A 20758-nucleotide genomic window follows, 5' to 3' on the forward strand; every position below is an offset into this window, starting at 1 on the left:
ATATCCCCCCACTCCAAAAATTCTAGGAAGTATGACGTCATATCCGGCTCAGCATAACAGTCAGAATATCCCCCCCCCCCAATGGATTGAGTCTTGGCTAAGTGGTTTGAGTCTGGGCTAAAAATGTCGGTAACATGTCGGTGCAGGAATCTTGGTCCAGAACGCTCCCTGTCTATCTACTTAAGTCAATAAAATTTATTCTTCAGAGGAATTCAATTATTTTCTGTACAATTTTAATAAAATTCAATTATTTTTCAAAAATTTAATAAAATTGATTGAAAGAATTAAATTATGTTAAAAAAAAAATTTGATAAAATTCTTAAGAAGAATTCAATTAATTTCGGTCTAATTTGTATTTCAAATTTCCTTGAAAGAATTCAATTATTTTCAAAAATTTTTTTTATAAAATTCTTTAGAATTCAATTAATTTCAGTAGATTTTCTAAATTTTTCTTGCGAAAATATTTCTACAAAACTTATTTTCCGAATGAGTCAATAATAAATTTGAATCTAAATAAATCTCACTTGGTAATAATTTCTAGTTATTAGAACAAAAGTGTGAAGTGAAATTTATGAAAATTAATTTTTTAATTTTACATCGAACGAGACGTGGTGAAAATAAATAAAATCCATTGTTTTTTTTTCTCTATGAATATAAATAACTAATAAGCCTTATTTTGCAGTCATAAAAATTAGTTTTTCCACAATAATTTAAATAAATATTTTTATATTTTAAAATGTTAATTAAATTCAGTAAATAAAAAAAAAAAAAATATTATATTAGAAAAAATCCCCCTCCCCAAAAAAAACAAAAAAAAAAAAAATCGTTTATTACATTTAATTTGATGAATATTTCAATGACGACTTGAGGCAAAAGAAAAGAATAATTTTTTTCTATGCGATGTTTTTATTTGTTTTATATAAACGAGTGTTTTATTATTAAAAATGATGATGATAATTAAATTGTAACAAAGTGTGACGTTAGTCTTCCTGACGAAAGTCACGCATTACAGTTTTTCTAATTATCTTTTTATTATTATTTTTCTTTCTTTCCTCCCTCCCTCCCTCTCTTCACTTCTTCTAATTTTATTTATTTATAAAATAAATGTGTGGATTATTGGAAATTGTCGTTTTCCGATAAAAAAAGCTTAAGACATTTTTTTTTTATTTTATCCTCACCTCCCACCTTCCTTCGCGCGCTTTGTATTTTATAAGAGGAGGGAGGGGGGGGGGTAAAATGAGAAGAAATGTTAGTTTCTCAGGAGGTCAATATTGAGAAAAACGGGGAAAAATCACGTGGTAATTTATATCTTTGTATATAGAGAAATATACATAGTACACTTGTATTAATCACGATTCATATATAAGAGTTTTACTTCCGAATTTTCATTATTAGTGAAATATTTCTTGATATATTTGGAACAAAGATTTTTTTCTTTTTTTTAATAAAGTGAATAATTGTGAAAAAAAGGAGGAAGAAGAAAAAAAGGGGAATTTGATCGAAAAAGTATTAATTTTTCAAATTTGTGAAAAATTGTGTTTTTTGTGAGCGTGTGAAAGAAGAGGGAAAATTATTTTTCTTGAGTAAGTAAATTTTTCGAAAATAAGACAAATATTTGTTTATTTATTTATCTTACTTTATTTATTTATAGAGTTTTTTTATTTATTTATTTTAATTATCAAAATTATTTATTTATTTATTGAACTTAATTATTATTATTATTATTACTATTATTATTATTATTATTATTATTATTATTATTATTATTATTATTATTATTATTATATTTTATTAATAATAATATATTGATTATTATTATATTCTATTTTATTTATTTTTTGTTATTTTGTTTATTTTGTCGTATTTTATTTATTTATAGTTAAAAAACTGTAAATAAATAAAATACGACAAAATAAACAAAATAACTAAAAATAAATATTATTATTTTTTTTAACAGTTTTTCGTTTAGTTTTTTTAATTATTTACAGGCTTTGCACTTATTAACTAAAACATACTATTTACTACTTTTTTTTTTTACTATTTTGATATTGTTTTTTTTAGATTTGTGACACTAAACGCTAGAATTTTAATAAAATTCGTTTGAAAGAATTCAATTATTTTCGAAAATATTAAGAACATTTTTTTGTCATGAAATCAATTATTTTCACAAATAATGAAATTCTTCGCTGATATTAAATTATTTTCAATATCTAATATTATTTTAAATTAAATATCTCAAAAGAATTCAATTATTTAAAAAAAAAAAATTTTAATTAATTTCTTTCCAAAAATTCAAGAGGAATTCAATTATTTTCAGGACAAATTTAATAAAATTGCTTGATAGAATTCAATTATTTTTCAAAAAAATTTGATGCAATACTTTTTAAGAATTCAATTATTTAAAATAATAAAATTTTCATGATATTTATTATATTTCGAAAAAAATAATTATTTAAAACAATGTTTATAAAATTCTAATAAAGAATTCACTTACTTTCAAAAATAATAAAATTTTTACAAAAATTCAATTCTTTTTAAATATTTTAATTTTAATAAACTTTTCTGCAATAATTCAATTATTTTCAAAAATAATAAAATTCTTCTCTGTGATTCAATTATTTTTGAGAATAATAATAAAATTCTATTCAAATAAAAAACAATTCAATTATTTTCATAAGTAATAAGATTCATAGCAGGATTTCAATTATTTTTAATACAATTTTACAGGAATTGCTCAAAAATTTCAATTATTCTTAAAAAATTAATTTCAATTCCTCGAAAAATAAATTATTTTATAAAATGTTTTTTTTAAATTCTATGGAAGAATTAAATAATTATTTTTAAAAATTTAATAAAATTGTTAGAAAGAAATTAATTGTTTTAAATACGATTTTAATTAAATTTTTTTGAAATAATTCAATTTTTTCAATTTTAATCAGATTTTTCTAAGAATTCAATTATTTACACGAATAATTTTTCGAAAGAAAAATTATTAAAGATTATTAAAGATAAATAAAAAAATTACCCCCGAAAATTCAATTATTTTGAGGTATTTTATTAAATTTTTTTTCAAAATTCAATTATTTTCATAAATAACAATATTCGAGTCAAGACAATTTAATAAGTAAAGTATTTTCCAAAAGCACAAAAATAATGAAGCTAAATCCCATAAAAGAGAGGGAAAAATGTTGAATTTTAAGAAAATCGGATTTTTGAATTTTTTCGAATTTTTGATAATTTTAGATTTTTTACCAAAGAGTCGAGACTTTTAAATAAGTAAAGTATTTTCCAAAAGCACAAAAATAATGAAGCTAAATCCCATAAAAGAGAGGGAAAAATGTTGAATTTTAAGAAAATCGGATTTTTGAATTTTTTCGAATTTTAGATTTTTTACCAAAGAGTCGAGACAATTAAATAAGTAAAGTATTTTCCAAAAGCACAAAAATAATGAAGCTAAATCCCATAAAAGAGAGGGAAAAATGTTGAATTTTAAGAAAATCGGATTTTTGAATTTTTTCGAATTTTCGATAATTTTAGATTATTTACCAAAGAGTCGAGACAATTAAATAAGTAAAGTATTTTCCAAAAGCACAAAAATAATGAAGCTAAATGCCATAAAAGAGAGGGAAAAATGTTGAATTTTAAGAAATTCGGATTTTTGAATTTTTTCGAATTTCTGATAATTTTTGATTTTTTACTATAGAGTCGAGACAATTGAATAAGTAAAGTATTTTCCAAAAGCACAAAAATAATGAAGCTAAATCCCATAGAAGAGAGGGAAAAATGTTGAATTTTAAGAAATTCGGATTTTTGAATTTTTTCGAATTTCTGATAATTTTTGATTTTTTACTAAAGAGTCGAGACAATTGAATAAGTAAAGTATTTTCCAAAAGCACAAAAATAATGAAGCTAAATCCTATAAAAGAGAAGAAAAAATGTTGAATTTTAAGAAAATCGGATTTTTGAATTTTTTCGAATTTCTGATAATTTTTGATTTTTTACCAAAGAGTCGAGACAATTGAATAAGTAAAGTATTTTCCAAAAGCACAAAAATAATGAAGCTAAATCCCATAAAAAAAGGAAAAAATGTTGAATTTTAAGAAAATCGGATTTTTGAATTTTTTCGAATTTTTGATAATTTTAAATTTTTTACTAAAGAGTCGAGACTATAAAATAAGTAAAGTATTTTCCAAAAGCTCAAAAATAATAAAGCTAAATCCCATAATAGAGAGGAAAAAATGTTGAATTTTAAGAAAATCGGATTTTTGAATTTTTTCGAATTTTTGATAATTTTAGATTTTTTACCAAAGAGTCGAGACTTTTAAATAAGTAAAGTATTTTCCAAAAGCACAAAAATAATGAAGCTAAATCCCATAAAAGAGAGGGAAAAATGTTGAATTTTAAGAAAATCGGATTTTTGAATTTTTTTGAATTTTTGATAATTTTAGATTTTTTACCAAAGAGTCGAGACTTTTAAATAAGTAAAGTATTTTCTAAAAGCACAAAAATAATGAAGCTAAATCCCATAAAAGAGAGGGAAAAATGTTGAATTTTAAGAAAATCGGATTTTTGAATTTTTTTGAATTTTTGATAATTTTAGATTTTTTACCAAAGAGTCGAGACTTTTAAATAAGTAAAGTATTTTCTAAAAGCACAAAAATAATGAAGCTAAATCCCATAAAAGAGAGGGAAAAATGTTGAATTTTAAGAAAATCGGATTTTTGAATTTTTTTGAATTTTTGATAATTTTAGATTTTTTACCAAAGAGTCGAGACTTTTAAATAAGTAAAGTATTTTCTAAAAGCACAAAAATAATGAAGCTAAATCCTATAAAAGAGAAGAAAAAATGTTGAATTTTAAGAAAATCGGATTTTTGAATTTTTTCGAATTTCTGATAATTTTAGATTTTTTTCCAAAGAGTCGAGACAATTTAATAAGTAAAGTATTTTCCAAAAGCACAAAAATAATGAAGCTAAATCCCATAATAGAGAGGAAAAAATGTTGAATTTTAAGAAAATCGGATTTTTGAATTTTTTCGAATTTCTGATAATTTTTGATTTTTTACCAAAGAGTCGAGACAATTGAATAAGTAAAGTATTTTCCAAAAGCACAAAAATAATGAAGCTAAATCCCATAAAAAAAGGAAAAAATGTTGAATTTTAAGAAAATCGGATTTTTGAATTTTTTCGAATTTTTGATAATTTTAGATTTTTTACTAAAGAGTCGAGACTATAAAATAAGTAAAGTATTTTCCAAAAGCTCAAAAATAATAAAGCTAAATCCCATAATAGAGAGGAAAAAATGTTGAATTTTAAGAAAATCGGATTTTTGAATTTTTTCGAATTTTTGATAATTTTAGATTTTTTACCAAAGAGTCGAGACTTTTAAATAAGTAAAGTATTTTCCAAAAGCACAAAAATAATGAAGCTAAATCCCATAAAAGAGAGGGAAAAATGTTGAATTTTAAGAAAATCGGATTTTTGAATTTTTTTGAATTTTTGATAATTTTAGATTTTTTACCAAAGAGTCGAGACTTTTAAATAAGTAAAGTATTTTCCAAAAGCACAAAAATAATGAAGCTAAATCCCATAAAAGAGAGGGAAAAATGTTGAATTTTAAGAAAATCGGATTTTTGAATTTTTTCGAATTTTTGATAATTTTAGATTTTTTACCAAAGAGTCGAGACAATTTAATAAGTAAAGTATTTTCCAAAAGCACAAAAATAATGAAGCTAAATCCTATAAAAGAGAGGAAAAATTGTTGAATTTTAAGAAAATCGGATTTTTGAATTTTTGAAAATTTTCGATAAATTTAGATTTTTTACCAAAGAGTCGAGACTATTAAATATGTAAAGTATTTTCCAAAAGCACAAAAATAATGAAGCTAAATCCCATAAAAGAGAAGAAAAAATGTTGAATTTTAAGAAAATCGGATTTTTGAATTTTTTCGAATTTCTGATAATTTTAGATTTTTTTCCAAAGAGTCGAGACAATTGAATAAGTAAAGTATTTTCCAAAAGCACAAAAATAATAAAGCTATATCCCAAAAAAGAAAGGAAAAAATGTTGAATTTTAAGAAAATCGGATTTTTGAATTTTTTCGAATTTCTGATAATTTTTGATTTTTTACCAAAGAGTCGAGACAATTGAATAAGTAAAGTATTTTCCAAAAGCACAAAAATAATAAAGCTATATCCCAAAAAAGAAAGGAAAAAATGTTGAATTTTAAGAAAATCGGATTTTTGAATTTTTTCGAATTTTCGATAATTTTAGATTTTTTACTAAAGAGTCGAGACTATAAAATAAGTAAAGTATTTTCCAAAAGCTCAAAAATAATAAAGCTAAATCCCATAATAGAGAGGAAAAAATGTTGAATTTTAAGAAAATCGGATTTTTGAATTTTTTCGAATTTTTGATAATTTTAGATTTTTTACCAAAGAGTCGAGACTTTTAAATAAGTAAAGTATTTTCCAAAAGCACAAAAATAATGAAGCTAAATCCCATAAAAGAGAGGGAAAAATGTTGAATTTTAAGAAAATCGGATTTTTGAATTTTTTTGAATTTTTGATAATTTTAGATTTTTTACCAAAGAGTCGAGACTTTTAAATAAGTAAAGTATTTTCCAAAAGCACAAAAATAATGAAGCTAAATCCCATAAAAGAGAGGGAAAAATGTTGAATTTTAAGAAAATCGGATTTTTGAATTTTTTCGAATTTTTGATAATTTTAGATTTTTTTCCAAAGAGTCGAGACAATTGAATAAGTAAAGTATTTTCCAAAAGCACAAAAATAATAAAGCTATATCCCAAAAAAGAAAGGAAAAAATGTTGAATTTTAAGAAAATCGGATTTTTGAATTTTTTCGAATTTCTGATAATTTTTGATTTTTTACCAAAGAGTCGAGACAATTGAATAAGTAAAGTATTTTCCAAAAGCACAAAAATAATAAAGCTATATCCCAAAAAAGAAAGGAAAAAATGTTGAATTTTAAGAAAATCGGATTTTTGAATTTTTTCGAATTTTCGATAATTTTAGATTTTTTACTAAAGAGTCGAGACTATAAAATAAGTAAAGTATTTTCCAAAAGCTCAAAAATAATAAAGCTAAATCCCATAATAGAGAGGAAAAAATGTTGAATTTTAAGAAAATCGGATTTTTGAATTTTTTCGAATTTTTGATAATTTTAGATTTTTTACCAAAGAGTCGAGACTTTTAAATAAGTAAAGTATTTTCCAAAAGCACAAAAATAATGAAGCTAAATCCCATAAAAGAGAGGGAAAAATGTTGAATTTTAAGAAAATCGGATTTTTGAATTTTTTTGAATTTTTGATAATTTTAGATTTTTTACCAAAGAGTCGAGACTTTTAAATAAGTAAAGTATTTTCCAAAAGCACAAAAATAATGAAGCTAAATCCCATAAAAGAGAGGGAAAAATGTTGAATTTTAAGAAAATCGGATTTTTGAATTTTTTCGAATTTTTGATAATTTTAGATTTTTTACCAAAGAGTCGAGACAATTTAATAAGTAAAGTATTTTCCAAAAGCACAAAAATAATGAAGCTAAATCCTATAAAAGAGAGGAAAAATTGTTGAATTTTAAGAAAATCGGATTTTTGAATTTTTGAAAATTTTCGATAAATTTAGATTTTTTACCAAAGAGTCGAGACTATTAAATATGTAAAGTATTTTCCAAAAGCACAAAAATAATGAAGCTAAATCCCATAAAAGAGAAGAAAAAATGTTGAATTTTAAGAAAATCGGATTTTTGAATTTTTTCGAATTTCTGATAATTTTAGATTTTTTTCCAAAGAGTCGAGACAATTGAATAAGTAAAGTATTTTCCAAAAGCACAAAAATAATAAAGCTATATCCCAAAAAAGAAAGGAAAAAATGTTGAATTTTAAGAAAATCGGATTTTTGAATTTTTTCGAATTTTCGATAATTTTAGATTTTTTACCAAAGAGTCGAGACAATTAAATAAGTAAAGTATTTTCCAAAAGCACAAAAATAATGAAGCTAAATCCCATAAAAGAGAAGAAAAAATGTTGAATTTTAAGAAAATCGGATTTTTGAATTTTTTCGAATTTCTGATAATTTTAGATTTTTTACCAAAGAGTCGAGACTTTTAAATAAGTAAAGTATTTTCCAAAAGCACAAAAATAATGAAGCTAAATCCCATAATAGAGAGGAAAAAATGTTGAATTTTAAGAAAAACGGATTTTTGAATTTTTTCGAATTTCTGATAATTTTATATTTTTTACCAAAGAGTCGAGACTATTAAATAAGTAAAGTATTTTCCACTTAAAAAAGTTTGACATTAAAAAATATATAAAAAATGCCAATACTTAACCCACAAAATTTAATTTTCAAAACAAACAAATGAATGCAGATAATTTGCTAACGGAAAGGAAACTTACGATTATTATAATGTATATTAAATTTTATTAATTATGAAAAAATGGATTTTTTAATGAAAAAATCAGGAAAATGTCAGGGAAATACAGAATCAAATTTTTGTGAATTTTTTTTAATTGTCAAACACGATTTTGATATTTTTTTTTGAAATTAATTATTTTCGAGTGCGAAGCCTGCATTTAGTTATTTTATTTAATTATTTATTGTTTTTTTCAGTAATATTATTATTATTTATTTTTAGAATGAATAAATTAGGTTCCTTGGCCGGTGGTTCTTTATCATTGACAGGAAATTCCTGCAACTCTCCATCATCTCCAGGAACGACTGTTCGTCCTCATCTTAGTGCGGCTAAAAGTGTCGACAGGTACAAAAAATTCAAATTAATTAATTTCAATTATTACTAACATAGTTTTAATTAAAATAAAAAAAAATTAGTATTTTATAGAATGAGAGGAATAAAAATGACAAAAATTGAATTTTCGAAGAATTTTATAGGAAATTCGAAAAAAAATTTGATTTCTAAAACATTTCAATTCAATTTTTTGAAAATAATTGAAATCTATCGAAAAATTTTTTTTTTCGAAAATAATTGAATTTTTTCGAATTCAATTATTTTTAATTATTAAACATTTTTTTAAAATAATTGCATTATTTCTGAAAATAATTGAATTCTTGTAAAAATTTTATATTATTTACAAAAATAATTGAATTCTTCTAACAATTTTCTATTATTTATAAAAATAATTGAATTGTTTCAAAAAAGTTAATAAAAAATAGTATTGAAAATAACAGAATTCTTAAAATAAAATTTTATCAAAATTTTAGAAAATAATTAATTTTCTTTTATAAAATTCTCTTAAAAATTATATTTATAAAAATTAAATTCCTCTGAAAATTTTACTAGTTACAAAAATAATTGAATTTTTGTAAATAATTGAATTTTTTTAAAGAAATTCTATTAAAATTGCATTGAAAATAATTGAATTTATGTAAAAACTTTGATTATATTTCTGAAAATAATTGAATTCATGTAAAAATTTTACATTATTTACAAAAATAATTAAATTATTTGGAAGAATTTTATTTAAATTTTTTAAGAATTCTTCAAGTCTTTGGCGAAATTTTACCAAAATTATTTTTAAAAATAATTGAATTCTTTTGAAGAATTTTATTAAAATTTTTATAAATAATTAAATTTTTGTGAAGATATCTATTAAAATTGTATTAAAAATAATTGAATTTCTGTAAAAAAAATTTCATTATATTTCTGAAAATAATTGAATTCTTGTAAAAATTTTATATTATTTACAAAAAAAATTAAATTCTTGTAGAAAATTTTATTACTTATGAAAAATAATTGAATTCTTTCGAAAAATTTGATTTTTTACATAAATAATTGAATTCTTTCAAAAAATTTTAATTTTTACATAAATAATTGAATTCTTTCGAAGAATTTTATTTTTTACAAAAATAATTGAATTCTTGCGAAGAATTTTTTTATTTATAAAAATAATATAATTTTTGTAAATAATTGAATTTTTTGTGTAATTTAATTGAAATTGCATTGAAAATAATAAAATTTCTGTAAAAACTTTCATTATATTTCTGAAAATAATTGAATTCGCTTGTAAAAAATTTTATATTATTTACAAAAAAAATTAAATTATTTAGAAGAATTGTATTTCAATTATTTAAAAATTATTCAAGTCTTTGGCGAAATTTTACTGAAATTGTTTTTAAAAATAATTGAATTCTTTTGAAGAATTCTATTAAAATTTTTATAAATAATTGAATTTTTTGGAGGAATTCTGTTAAAATTGCATTGAAAATAATTGAAATTCTGTAAAAAAAAAATTTCATTATATTTCTGAAAATAATTGAATTCTTGTAAAAATTTTATATTATTTACTAAAAGAATTAAATTCTTGTAGAAAATTTTATTATTTATAAAAAATAATTGAATTCTTTCGAGGAATTTTATTTTTTTACAAAAATAATTGAATTCTTTGGGAAGAATTTTTTTATTTATAAAAATAAATGAATTCTTGCAGAAAATTTTATTACTTATATAAAAAATAATTGAATTATTTCGAAGAATTTTATTTTTTACAAAAATAATTGAATTCTTGCGAAGAATTTTTTTTATTTATAAAAATAATTGAATTCTTGCAGAAAATTTTATTACTTATAAAAGATAATTGAATTTTTTTTGTGTAATTTAATTAAAATTGCATTGAAAATAATAAAATTCCTGTAAAAAGTTTCATTATTTCTGGAAAATAATTGAATTTTTCGTAAAAATTTTGTATATTATTTACAAAAATAATTAAATTATTTAGAAGAATTTATATTTCGTTTTTTAAAAAGAATTCCAGTCTGGTGGACTTTAATGAAATTGTTTTTAAAAATAATTGAATTCTTGCGAAGAACTTTCATATTTATAAAAATAATGGAATTCTTGTGAAGAGTTTTTTTGTTTATAAAAATAATTGAATTCTTGCGAAGAATTTTTATATTTTAATTCTTGTGAAGAGTTTTTTTGTTTATAAAAATAATTGAATTCTTGTAGAAAATTTTATTTTTACTTATAAAAAATAATTGAATTCTTTCGAAGAATTTTATTAAAATTTTTGAAAATTAGTTGAATTCTTTTGAGAAATTTGATGAAAATTGAATCGAAAATAATTGAAAATAATTGAAAACAATTGAAAATAAAGTGATAATAACTGAAAATAATTAAAAATAATTGAAAATAAAGTGAAAATAACTGAAAATAATTGAAAATAATTGAAAATAATTTAAAACAATTGAAAATAATTGAAAATAAAGTGAAAATAACTGAAAATAATTGAAAATAATTAAAAATAAAGTGAAAATAACTGAAAATAATTGAAAATAATTGAAAATAACTGAAAATAATTAAAAATAATTGAAAATAAAGTGAAAATAACTGAAAATAATTGAAAATAACTGAAAATAATTGAAAATAACTGAAAATAATTGAAAATAATTGAAAATAAAGTGAAAATAATTGAAAATAATTGAAAATAAAGTGAAAATAACTGAAAATAATTGAAAATAATTGAAAATAATTGAAAATAATTGAAAATAATTGAAAATAAAGTGAAAATAATTGAAAATAATTGAAAATAAAGTGAAAATAACTGAAAATAATTGAAAATAACTGAAAATAATTGAAAATAAAGTGAAAATAACTAAAAATAATTGAAAATAACTGAAAATAATTAAAAATAATTGAAAATAAAGTGAAAATAACTGAAAATAATTGAAAATAACTGAAAATAATTGAAAATAATTGAAAATAAAGTGAAAATAATTGAAAATAATTGAAAATAAAGTGAAAATAACTGAAAATAATTGAAAATAATTGAAAATAATTGAAAATAATTGAAAATAATTGAAAATAAAGTGAAAATAATTGAAAATAATTGAAAATAAAGTGAAAATAACTGAAAATAATTGAAAATAACTGAAAATAATTGAAAATAAAGTGAAAATAACTAAAAATAATTGAAAATAACTGAAAATAATTAAAAATAATTGAAAATAAAGTGAAAATAACTGAAAATAATTGAAAATAACTGAAAATAATTGAAAATAACTAAAAATAATTGAAAATAATTGAAAATAACTGAAAATAATTAAAAATAATTGAAAATAAAGTGAAAATAACTGAAAATAATTGAAAATAACTGAAAATAATTGAAAATAACTGAAAATAATTGAAAATAATTGAAAATAAAGTGAAAATAATTGAAAATAATTGAAAATAAAGTGAAAATAACTGAAAATAATTGAAAATAATTGAAAATAATTGAAAATAATTGAAAATAATTGAAAATAAAGTGAAAATAATTGAAAATAATTGAAAATAAAGTGAAAATAACTGAAAATAATTGAAAATAACTGAAAATAATTGAAAATAAAGTGAAAATAACTAAAAATAATTGAAAATAACTGAAAATAATTAAAAATAATTGAAAATAAAGTGAAAATAACTGAAAATAATTGAAAATAACTGAAAATAATTGAAAATAACTAAAAATAATTGAAAATAATTGAAAATAAAGTGAAAATAATTGAAAATAAAGTGAAAATAACTGAAAATAATTGAAAATAATTGAAAATAATTGAAAATAAAGTGAAAATAACTGAAAATAATTGAAAATAATTGAAAATAATTTAAAACAATTGAAAATAATTGAAAATAAAGTGAAAATAATTGAAAATAAAGTGAAAATAATTGAAAATAACTGAAAATAATTAAAAATAATTGAAAATAAAATGAAAATAACTGAAAATAATTGAAAATAAAGTGAAAATAATTAAAAATAATTGAAAATAAAGTGAAAATAATTGAAAACAATTGAAAATAAAGTGAAAATAACTGAAAATAATTGAAAATAATTAAAAATAATTGAAAATAAAGTGAAAATAATTGAAAATAACTAAAAATAATTGAAAATAATTGAAAATAAAGTGAAAATAATTGAAAATAAAGTGAAAATAACTGAAAATAATTGAAAATAATTGAAAATAAAGTGAAAATAACTGAAAATAATTGAAAATAACTGAAAATAATTAAAAATAATTGAAAATAAAGTGAAAATAACTGAAAATAATTGAAAATAACTGAAAATAATTGAAAATAATTGAAAATAATTGAAAATAACTGAAAATAATTTAAAACAATTGATAATAATTGAAAATAAAGTGAAAATAATTGAAAATAATTGAAAATAAAGTGAAAATAATTGAAAATAATTGAAAATAATTGAAAATAACTGAAAATAACTGAAAATAATTAAAAATAATTGAAAATAACTGAAAATAATTAAAAATAATTGAAAATAAAGTGAAAATAACTGAAAATAATTGAAAATAATTAAAAATAATTGAAAATAAAGTGAAAATAACTGAAAATAACTGAAAATAATTGAAAATAATTGAAAATAATTTAAAACAATTGAAAATAATTGAAAATAAAGTGAAAATAATTGAAAATAATTGAAAATAAAGTGAAAATAATTGAAAATAATTGAAAATAATTGAAAATAACTGAAAATAATTGAAAATAATTGAAAATAACTGAAAATAATTAAAAATAATTGAAAATAAAGTGAAAATAACTGAAAATAATTGAAAATAACTGAAAATAACTGAAAATAATTAAAAATAATTGAAAATAAAGTGAAAATAACTGAAAATAATTGAAAATAACTGAAAATAATTGAAAATAATTGAAAATAAAGTGAAAATAACTGAAAATAATTGAAAATAATTTAAAACAATTGAAAATAATTGAAAATAAAGTGAAAATAATTGAAAATAAAGTGAAAATAACTGAAAATAATTGAAAATAATTGAAAATAATTGAAAATAAAGTGAAAATAACTGAAAATAATTGAAAATAATTGAAAATAATTTAAAACAATTGAAAATAATTGAAAATAAAGTGAAAATAATTGAAAATAAAGTGAAAATAATTGAAAATAATTGAAAATAAAGTGAAAATAACTGAAAATAATTGAAAATAATTGAAAATAACTGAAAATAATTAAAAATAATTGAAAATAAAGTGAAAATAACTGAAAATAATTGAAAATAACTGAAAATAATTGAAAATAACTGAAAATAATTGAAAATAATTGAAAATAAAGTGAAAATAATTAAAAATAATTGAAAATAAAGTGAAAATAATTGAAAATAATTGAAAATAAAGTGAAAATAATTGAAAATAATTGAATGAATTTAAAGTAATTGATAATTAATTTAATTTCAGCGAGAAATATGAATTGGGATCCCATGGTTATGGAAAGAACAGCGTGAAATTATTGCACGTTCGTCGAAGTAATGAATATCATGAAATCCGTGAATATGAGGTTGACACGCATTTGCGATTAAATACACAGAAGGATTATTTAACTGGCGATAATCGTGACATAATAGCGACGGACAGTCAAAAAAATACCGTCTACTTGTTGGCGAAAAAATACGGCGTGAAGTCGCCGGAGGAATTTGGATTATTAATTTGCGCCCATTTTCTTGAGACTTATAAACACGTCGAGGAAGTTAATGTCAATGTCGAGGAATATCCCTGGACCAGACATCAAGTCAATGGCACACTTCACAATCATGCATTTGTCTTGACTCCCATGGCCACGAGATATTGTCAAGTCACTCAACTTAGAAATGGTATTTCTATGATTCATTCAATTATTTTTGTTCTATTTCCTTTTTGTTTTATTTTTATTTCACTTTTATTTTTTTAAATATTTTATTTTAGAATTTTATTTTTGTTTTATTTATATTTTCTAATATTTTATTTTTTAAATTTGTTTGAATTTTAATTATTTTTTTACAATATTTTCTTTTATAATTTTGTTTGAATTTTATTTATTTTTTTTACAATATTTTATTATATATTTATTTAATTTCTAATTTCTATTTTATTTTTTATTTCTATTTTATTCTATTTTTATTCCTTTTTATTTTATTTTTTTTATTTCATATTTATTTAATTTCTATTTTAGTTTTTATTTCTATTTTATTTTTTTTTATTTTATTTTTCAAAGTTTCCATAGATTTTTGGAAAGTCGGGGAAAAATCAGGAAAATTTCAAAAATAATTGAATTTTAAAAGAGTCACGTTTACGATTTTCATAAATTGTTCAACTTTTCAAAAGGTTTTAAATTGAAATTTTATAAAATTTCAATTTTGAATGAATTTAATTCGAAATTTTAAAGAACTTAGATTTTTGAAAAATTTTAATAATTCAAATTATTCTGAAGTTGTAGTTAAACTTTTTAATATATATGTATATTCAATTAATTATTAAAAATAATTGAATTTTTGCGAAAAATTTTATTACTTTTGAAAATAATTGAATTTCTGCAATAATTTCTAACTTCTCCAAAATTCAATTCCAAAAAACACTAAGAAAAATTGAATTTTGGAGAAGTTGGAAATTATTGCAGAAATTCAATTATTTTCAAAAGTAATAAAATTTTTCGCAAAAATCCAATTATTTTTAAAAGTAATAAAATTCTTCGCAAAAATTCAATTATGTTAAAAAATTTTTAAAATATCTTGTCAAAATTTCAATTATCTTAATAAATAATAAAATTTGTCTCTAAAATTCAATTATTTTCAAGAATTTTAATTAAATTCTTGGTAAAAATTCAATTATTTTCAAAAATTCCCCTCAATTGAATGATTTTCAATATCTACTGTTTTAATAAATGTTTTCAAAAGAATTCAATTATTTAAAAAAATTTTAATAAAATTCTACCCAAACATTTAAATATTTTCATAAATAATAAAAATTTAACAAGAATTCAATTATTTACAAATTTTTTCCCAAATTTTTTGCAAGAATTTAATTATTTTCAAAAACAATAAAATTTTTTACAGGGTTTCAATTATTTTGTTTGTGTTTTCGTTTTGTTTCAATTTTGTTTCTTTTTCTTTTTTTCAATTTTGTTTTAATTATTTTCAATTATTTCATAAATAATAAAATTACTTTTAGGAATTTAATTATTTTCATAAGAGAATAAAACTCATCGCAGAATTTCAATTATTTTTAATACAATTTTATTTTTAATTGAATTGTTTCGAAGAATTCTATTAAAATTGTTGAAAATAAGCTTTAAATCTTTGGATAAATTTGACAAAAGTTGTTTTAAACGTAATTGAATTTTTACAAAGAATTTTATTTGTAAAAATAATTGTATCTTTGTCATAAATTCATTTTATTTAAAAAAAAAATAATTGAATTTTTTCGAAGAATTTTATTACAATTTTTAAAAGTAATTGAATTCTTTTGAGAATTTCTATTCAAATTTAATTGAAAATAATTGAAATTTAAGTATAACTTTTATTATTTATAAAAATAATTGAATTGTTTCGAAGAATTTTATTTAAAAATTTTTAAATGTAATTAAAATCTTTGGCGAAATTTTACTGAAATTGTTTAAAAAATAATTGAATTCCTGCGACGAATTTTATCATTTATGAGAATAATTAAATTCCTTCAAGAAATTTATGAAAAATTGTGTTGAAAAATAATTGAATTGTTTTGAAGAATTTTATTCTAACGCAATTCTCTGAAAGAATTCAATTTTTTTTAATAAATATTAAAATTCTTTCCAGAAATTCAATTAATTTCAAAAATTTTTTTAAATAATTCTCGTTAAGAATTTTATTATCTTTATAAATAGCAAAATTTTTCGCTGAAATTCAATTCTTTTCAGGAGTTTTTATAAATCTCATGGTGAAATTCAATTATTTTCATAAATAACAATATTCATCACAAAAATTCAATTATTTTCAAAATTGATAAAATTTTTCTCAAAAATTCAATTATTTTTGAAAAATCTGAAAAAAATTTGTTAACATTTCAATTATCTTTATAAATGAATAGAAAAATTCAATTGTTTTCTGGAATTTTAAAAAAATTCATGACAAAATTCAATTATTTTGTAAAGTCAATAAAATTCAATTATTTTCATAAATTTTAAAATTCTTTTCTTTTTAAAATTTTTTAAATTACTTAAAGTAATTTCATAAATAATAAAATCATTCGGAGAAAGTCAATTATTTTCATAAATAACAATATTTATCATAACAATATTTATTATAACAATATTTATCATTCAATTATTTTCAAAAGTACCTAACAAAATTCAATTACTTTTAAAAAATCTTAATAAAATTCATTGCAAAATTTCAATTATTTTCTAAAATTTTTCTTAATTCAAATAATTTGTATATCAATTATTTTAATAAAATTTCTCAAAAGAATTGAATTATTTTAAAAACAATTTTGACAAAGTTCTACACGAATATTCAATTATTTTCGAAAATAATTAAAATTTCACAGGAATTCAATTATTAAAAATATATAAATTGCGAAAAATTTTTTCGAGAAAACTCAATTGTTTGAAACTATTTTTTTTTTGTAAAATTCTGCCGCAATAATTCAATTATTTTCATAAATAATAAAATTCACCGCAGAATTTCAATTATTTTAAATACAATTTAAATCGAATTCCTCGAAAAGTGTAATTATTATTAAAAATTTGATTTTAAAATTCGTCGAAAGAATTGAATTATTTAAAAATTTTTTGTTTAAATTCTTCATGAGAATTGAATTTTAGGAAACATTCAATTATTCAATGAATTGTCTATGTTTGTATTTAAATAATTGAATTCTCGTAAGATTTTCTTTTAAAAATTTGATTGAAAAATTGATTCCAGTTAAAGTTTTAGATAATAATTGAATTTTTGAGAATTTACTAATAATTGAAATTTTTAGAAATAATTGAATTTTGTAAAGGTTTCAAATTAAAGTCTTTGAAAATTGAAATTTTTCATACTTTTAATTAAAAAATCCAAGGAACCAATTTTTTTTTTCAAAAAGCTTAATTGAAATTTTTTTGAAATTATTTAAAATTTTATTTTCTAATGTATATTTAATTAAAGAATTTTCGATTAATTGAAATTTCATGTAAAATTGAATTTTAAAGAAATGAATTTATTGGCAAAGAAGAATTTTTTCAAAAATTATTAAAAATAATTGATTTAAAGAAGAATTTTAGTTAAAAATTGTAGAAATGATTAATAATTGAATTGAAATGATGAAAATAATTTCTAATATTTTTAGAGTAACTCAGAATATTCTTCAGGGAAAAAGGTCAAAATTTTGGATGTAATTTAGGGAAAAGTCAGGGAATAATAAAATTAAATTTTTGTATCAGTCCTTTTTTTCTAATATTTTAGTCAATTTGCAGTTTTTATTTTATCTTTTATTTCCAGTTTGATTTATATATTTTATTTTTTCACTTTTATTCTGTTTTTATTTTTTTATTTTTATTCTGTTTTTTTTTAACTTTTAATTATTTTTTTTTAATTCAAAAAAATTTTTTTCTAGTATTTTTTTCGATTTGTAATTTTTGTTCTAAATTTGAATTTTTTCGTTTCTTTTTCTTTTTTTTTATAGAGGAGCCACGAATTCGAGGCGGTTTAAAGGGATTACGTGTTTTGAAGACGACACAAAGTTCGTTCACTGATTTTATTCAAGACGAATATCGAACATTGCCGGACGCTAATGATAGAATATTTAGCACTGAAGTGATAGCGTCGTGGGATTTTTCGACATCGTTAAATGTTGATTTTGACAATGTTTGGTACACCGTTAAGAATTGTATTCTCGAGAATTTCGCCGGCCCACCTAAAACTGGAATTTACTCGCCGAGCGTTCAAAATACACTCTATCGTGCCGAGAAGCACGTGTTAGATAAAATTGATCAGGTATTTTTTTTTAATTTCATATTTTAAACAATTAAATAATTAAATAATAATTAATATAATAATAATAATTATAATAATTATAATAATTAAATAATTAAATTTATCAATTTTATTAATTTTTTGTTTAAATGAGAAAATAAATTATAAAATTAAAAAAATTGCATTCAATAGTTAATTTTAAATAATATTGCGGAAAAAGGAAAAAAAATTGCTTTAAATTTATAAATTTCATTAATTATTATTAATTTATTAATTTTTTCTTTCTTTTTTTTTAAAGTGTAAATAAATTATAAAATTAAATAAATTGCATTAAATAGTTAATTTTAAATTATATTGGAAAAAAATGATAAAGTTTGAAAGTTTTTAAAAATATAATTATTGTTATTATTATAAATAATTTTTTTTTCATTTTATTTGATTTATTTTTTAAATAATTATTAATATTAAATTAAAATTGAATTGTTTTTGTGAATTAGATTTGCAGTATCGAAATGAGAATGCCAAATAAACATTACTTTGAATTGGATCTTTCGAAATTTCCCACAGTCATTCAGGATAAAAACAAAGAAGTTTATTTGCCAGTTGACAAACCGTCGGGAATAATTTATGCACAATTAAATAGAAAAGATGTTAAATCCAAACTTTAATAAGTAAAAAAAAAAAAAAAAAAAAATTATTAAAAAAGAGAAGAAGAAGACAAAAACCTTTGACAAAGAAAAATATAAAAAATTTAATATTTTCTTTGTAAGACAGTATTTTGTGTATATTTTAGAAAATTCCTTAGGTTATTTTATAAAATTAGAGAAATTTGTTTTTAATTTTAATGATTTATGTTTAGAACAGAAAAAAGAGAAGATTATATTTTGAATAAATAAAATTGTATTCAATTTTCAAATGTTAGTAATTTATTATGTAAGTAAAAGTAATTATACCTATTATCACTTTTGTTTTTAATATTACATTCAAAATTTTTTTATTAAGAATTTATAGAAATTTTGAAAGATTTCCTCATACTTTTTCTTTTTAAAATAGTTATTTAAATTTTATTGTGGTAAAACTAATTTTTATGACTGAAAAATAAGGCTAATTAATTATTTATTTTAAAGAAAAAACACTTTATTTATTTATTTTATAAAAAAAAACAGGATTTTATTTATTTCCATGTCTCGTTCGATGTAAAATTAAAAAATTAATTTTCAAAAATTTCACATCACTTTTGTTTTGATAAGTTTGAATTTTTACTAATTCAGATTTATTATTAATTCTAAATCAGAGAATAAGTTTCGTATATCTAGAAATAATAATTAAATAGAATCTTATTAAAAACTTTTGAAAATAATTTAATTCCTTTTCGAAGAAAGAAATTTTATTGCAATTTTTTTATATTCTTATCATATTAAAAGTGCATTGAAAATAATTAAAGTCTTTTGAATAATTTCATTATTTGTGGTAATAATTGAATTATTTCAAAGAATTTTATTTCTATTTTCTGAAAATAATTGAATTTATATGTTTGATATTGAATTGAATTAAATTGAAATTATATGGAAAATTAAAAAAATAATTGAATTTTTTAGAAAAATTTTGATTCAATTTTTACAAACAATTGAAATCTTTGGCAAAATTTTACTAAAATAATTGTTTTAATAATAATTGAATTCTTTCGAAAAATTTTATTATTTATAAAAATAATTAAATTTTTATTTCATTATTCCATTAAAGTTGAATCGAAAATAATTGAATTCATTTGAAAAATTAAATTATTTTTGAAAAAAAATAAACTAAATATTGTAGATTTTTTTGAAATAATCATTGAATTGTTTATAAAAATTTTGATTCAATTTTTATAAATAATTAAAATCTTTGGCAAAATTTTACTAAAATTTTTACAAAAAAATAATTCAACTATTCCGAAGAATTTCATTATTTATAAAAATAATTAAATTCTTGACAAGAATTTAATTATAATTATGAAAAATAATTTAAATTACTGCGAGAGATTTAAAAAAAAAATAT

At 18.9% G+C, this 20758-nt stretch overlaps 1 protein-coding gene across 1 annotated transcript; it reads left to right on the forward strand.

Annotated features, from left to right (window-relative positions):
* Positions 1 to 1364: 1364 nt before the first annotated feature.
* LOC122512438 (uricase) lies at positions 1365 to 19629 on the forward strand. The gene is made up of 5 exons (XM_043628260.1): positions 1365 to 1583; positions 8652 to 8774; positions 14214 to 14626; positions 18432 to 18742; positions 19219 to 19629. Exons 2-5 carry the CDS (start codon positions 8653 to 8655, stop codon positions 19387 to 19389), a joined length of 1017 nt encoding a protein of 338 aa, XP_043484195.1. The 5' UTR covers positions 1365 to 1583; position 8652; the 3' UTR covers positions 19390 to 19629.
* The last annotated feature ends 1129 nt before the right edge of the window (positions 19630 to 20758 follow it).

This window comes from Leptopilina heterotoma, unplaced genomic scaffold (genome assembly GCF_015476425.1).
Source record: "Leptopilina heterotoma isolate Lh14 unplaced genomic scaffold, ASM1547642v1 Lhet_123, whole genome shotgun sequence".
NCBI lineage: Eukaryota > Metazoa > Arthropoda > Insecta > Hymenoptera > Figitidae > Leptopilina > Leptopilina heterotoma.

Bases quoted from the DNA above. Each gene is read 5' to 3' on its own strand.
- LOC122512438 (XM_043628260.1), top strand. From the start codon at position 8,653: ATGAATAAATTAGGTTCCTTGGCCGGTGGTTCTTTATCATTGACAGGA. The intron at 14,627-18,431 runs GTATTTCTATGA...TTTTTTTTATAG, and splicing joins AGTCACTCAACTTAGAAATG to AGGAGCCACGAATTCGAGGC. The intron at 18,743-19,218 runs GTATTTTTTTTT...TTTGTGAATTAG, and splicing joins TGTTAGATAAAATTGATCAG to ATTTGCAGTATCGAAATGAG.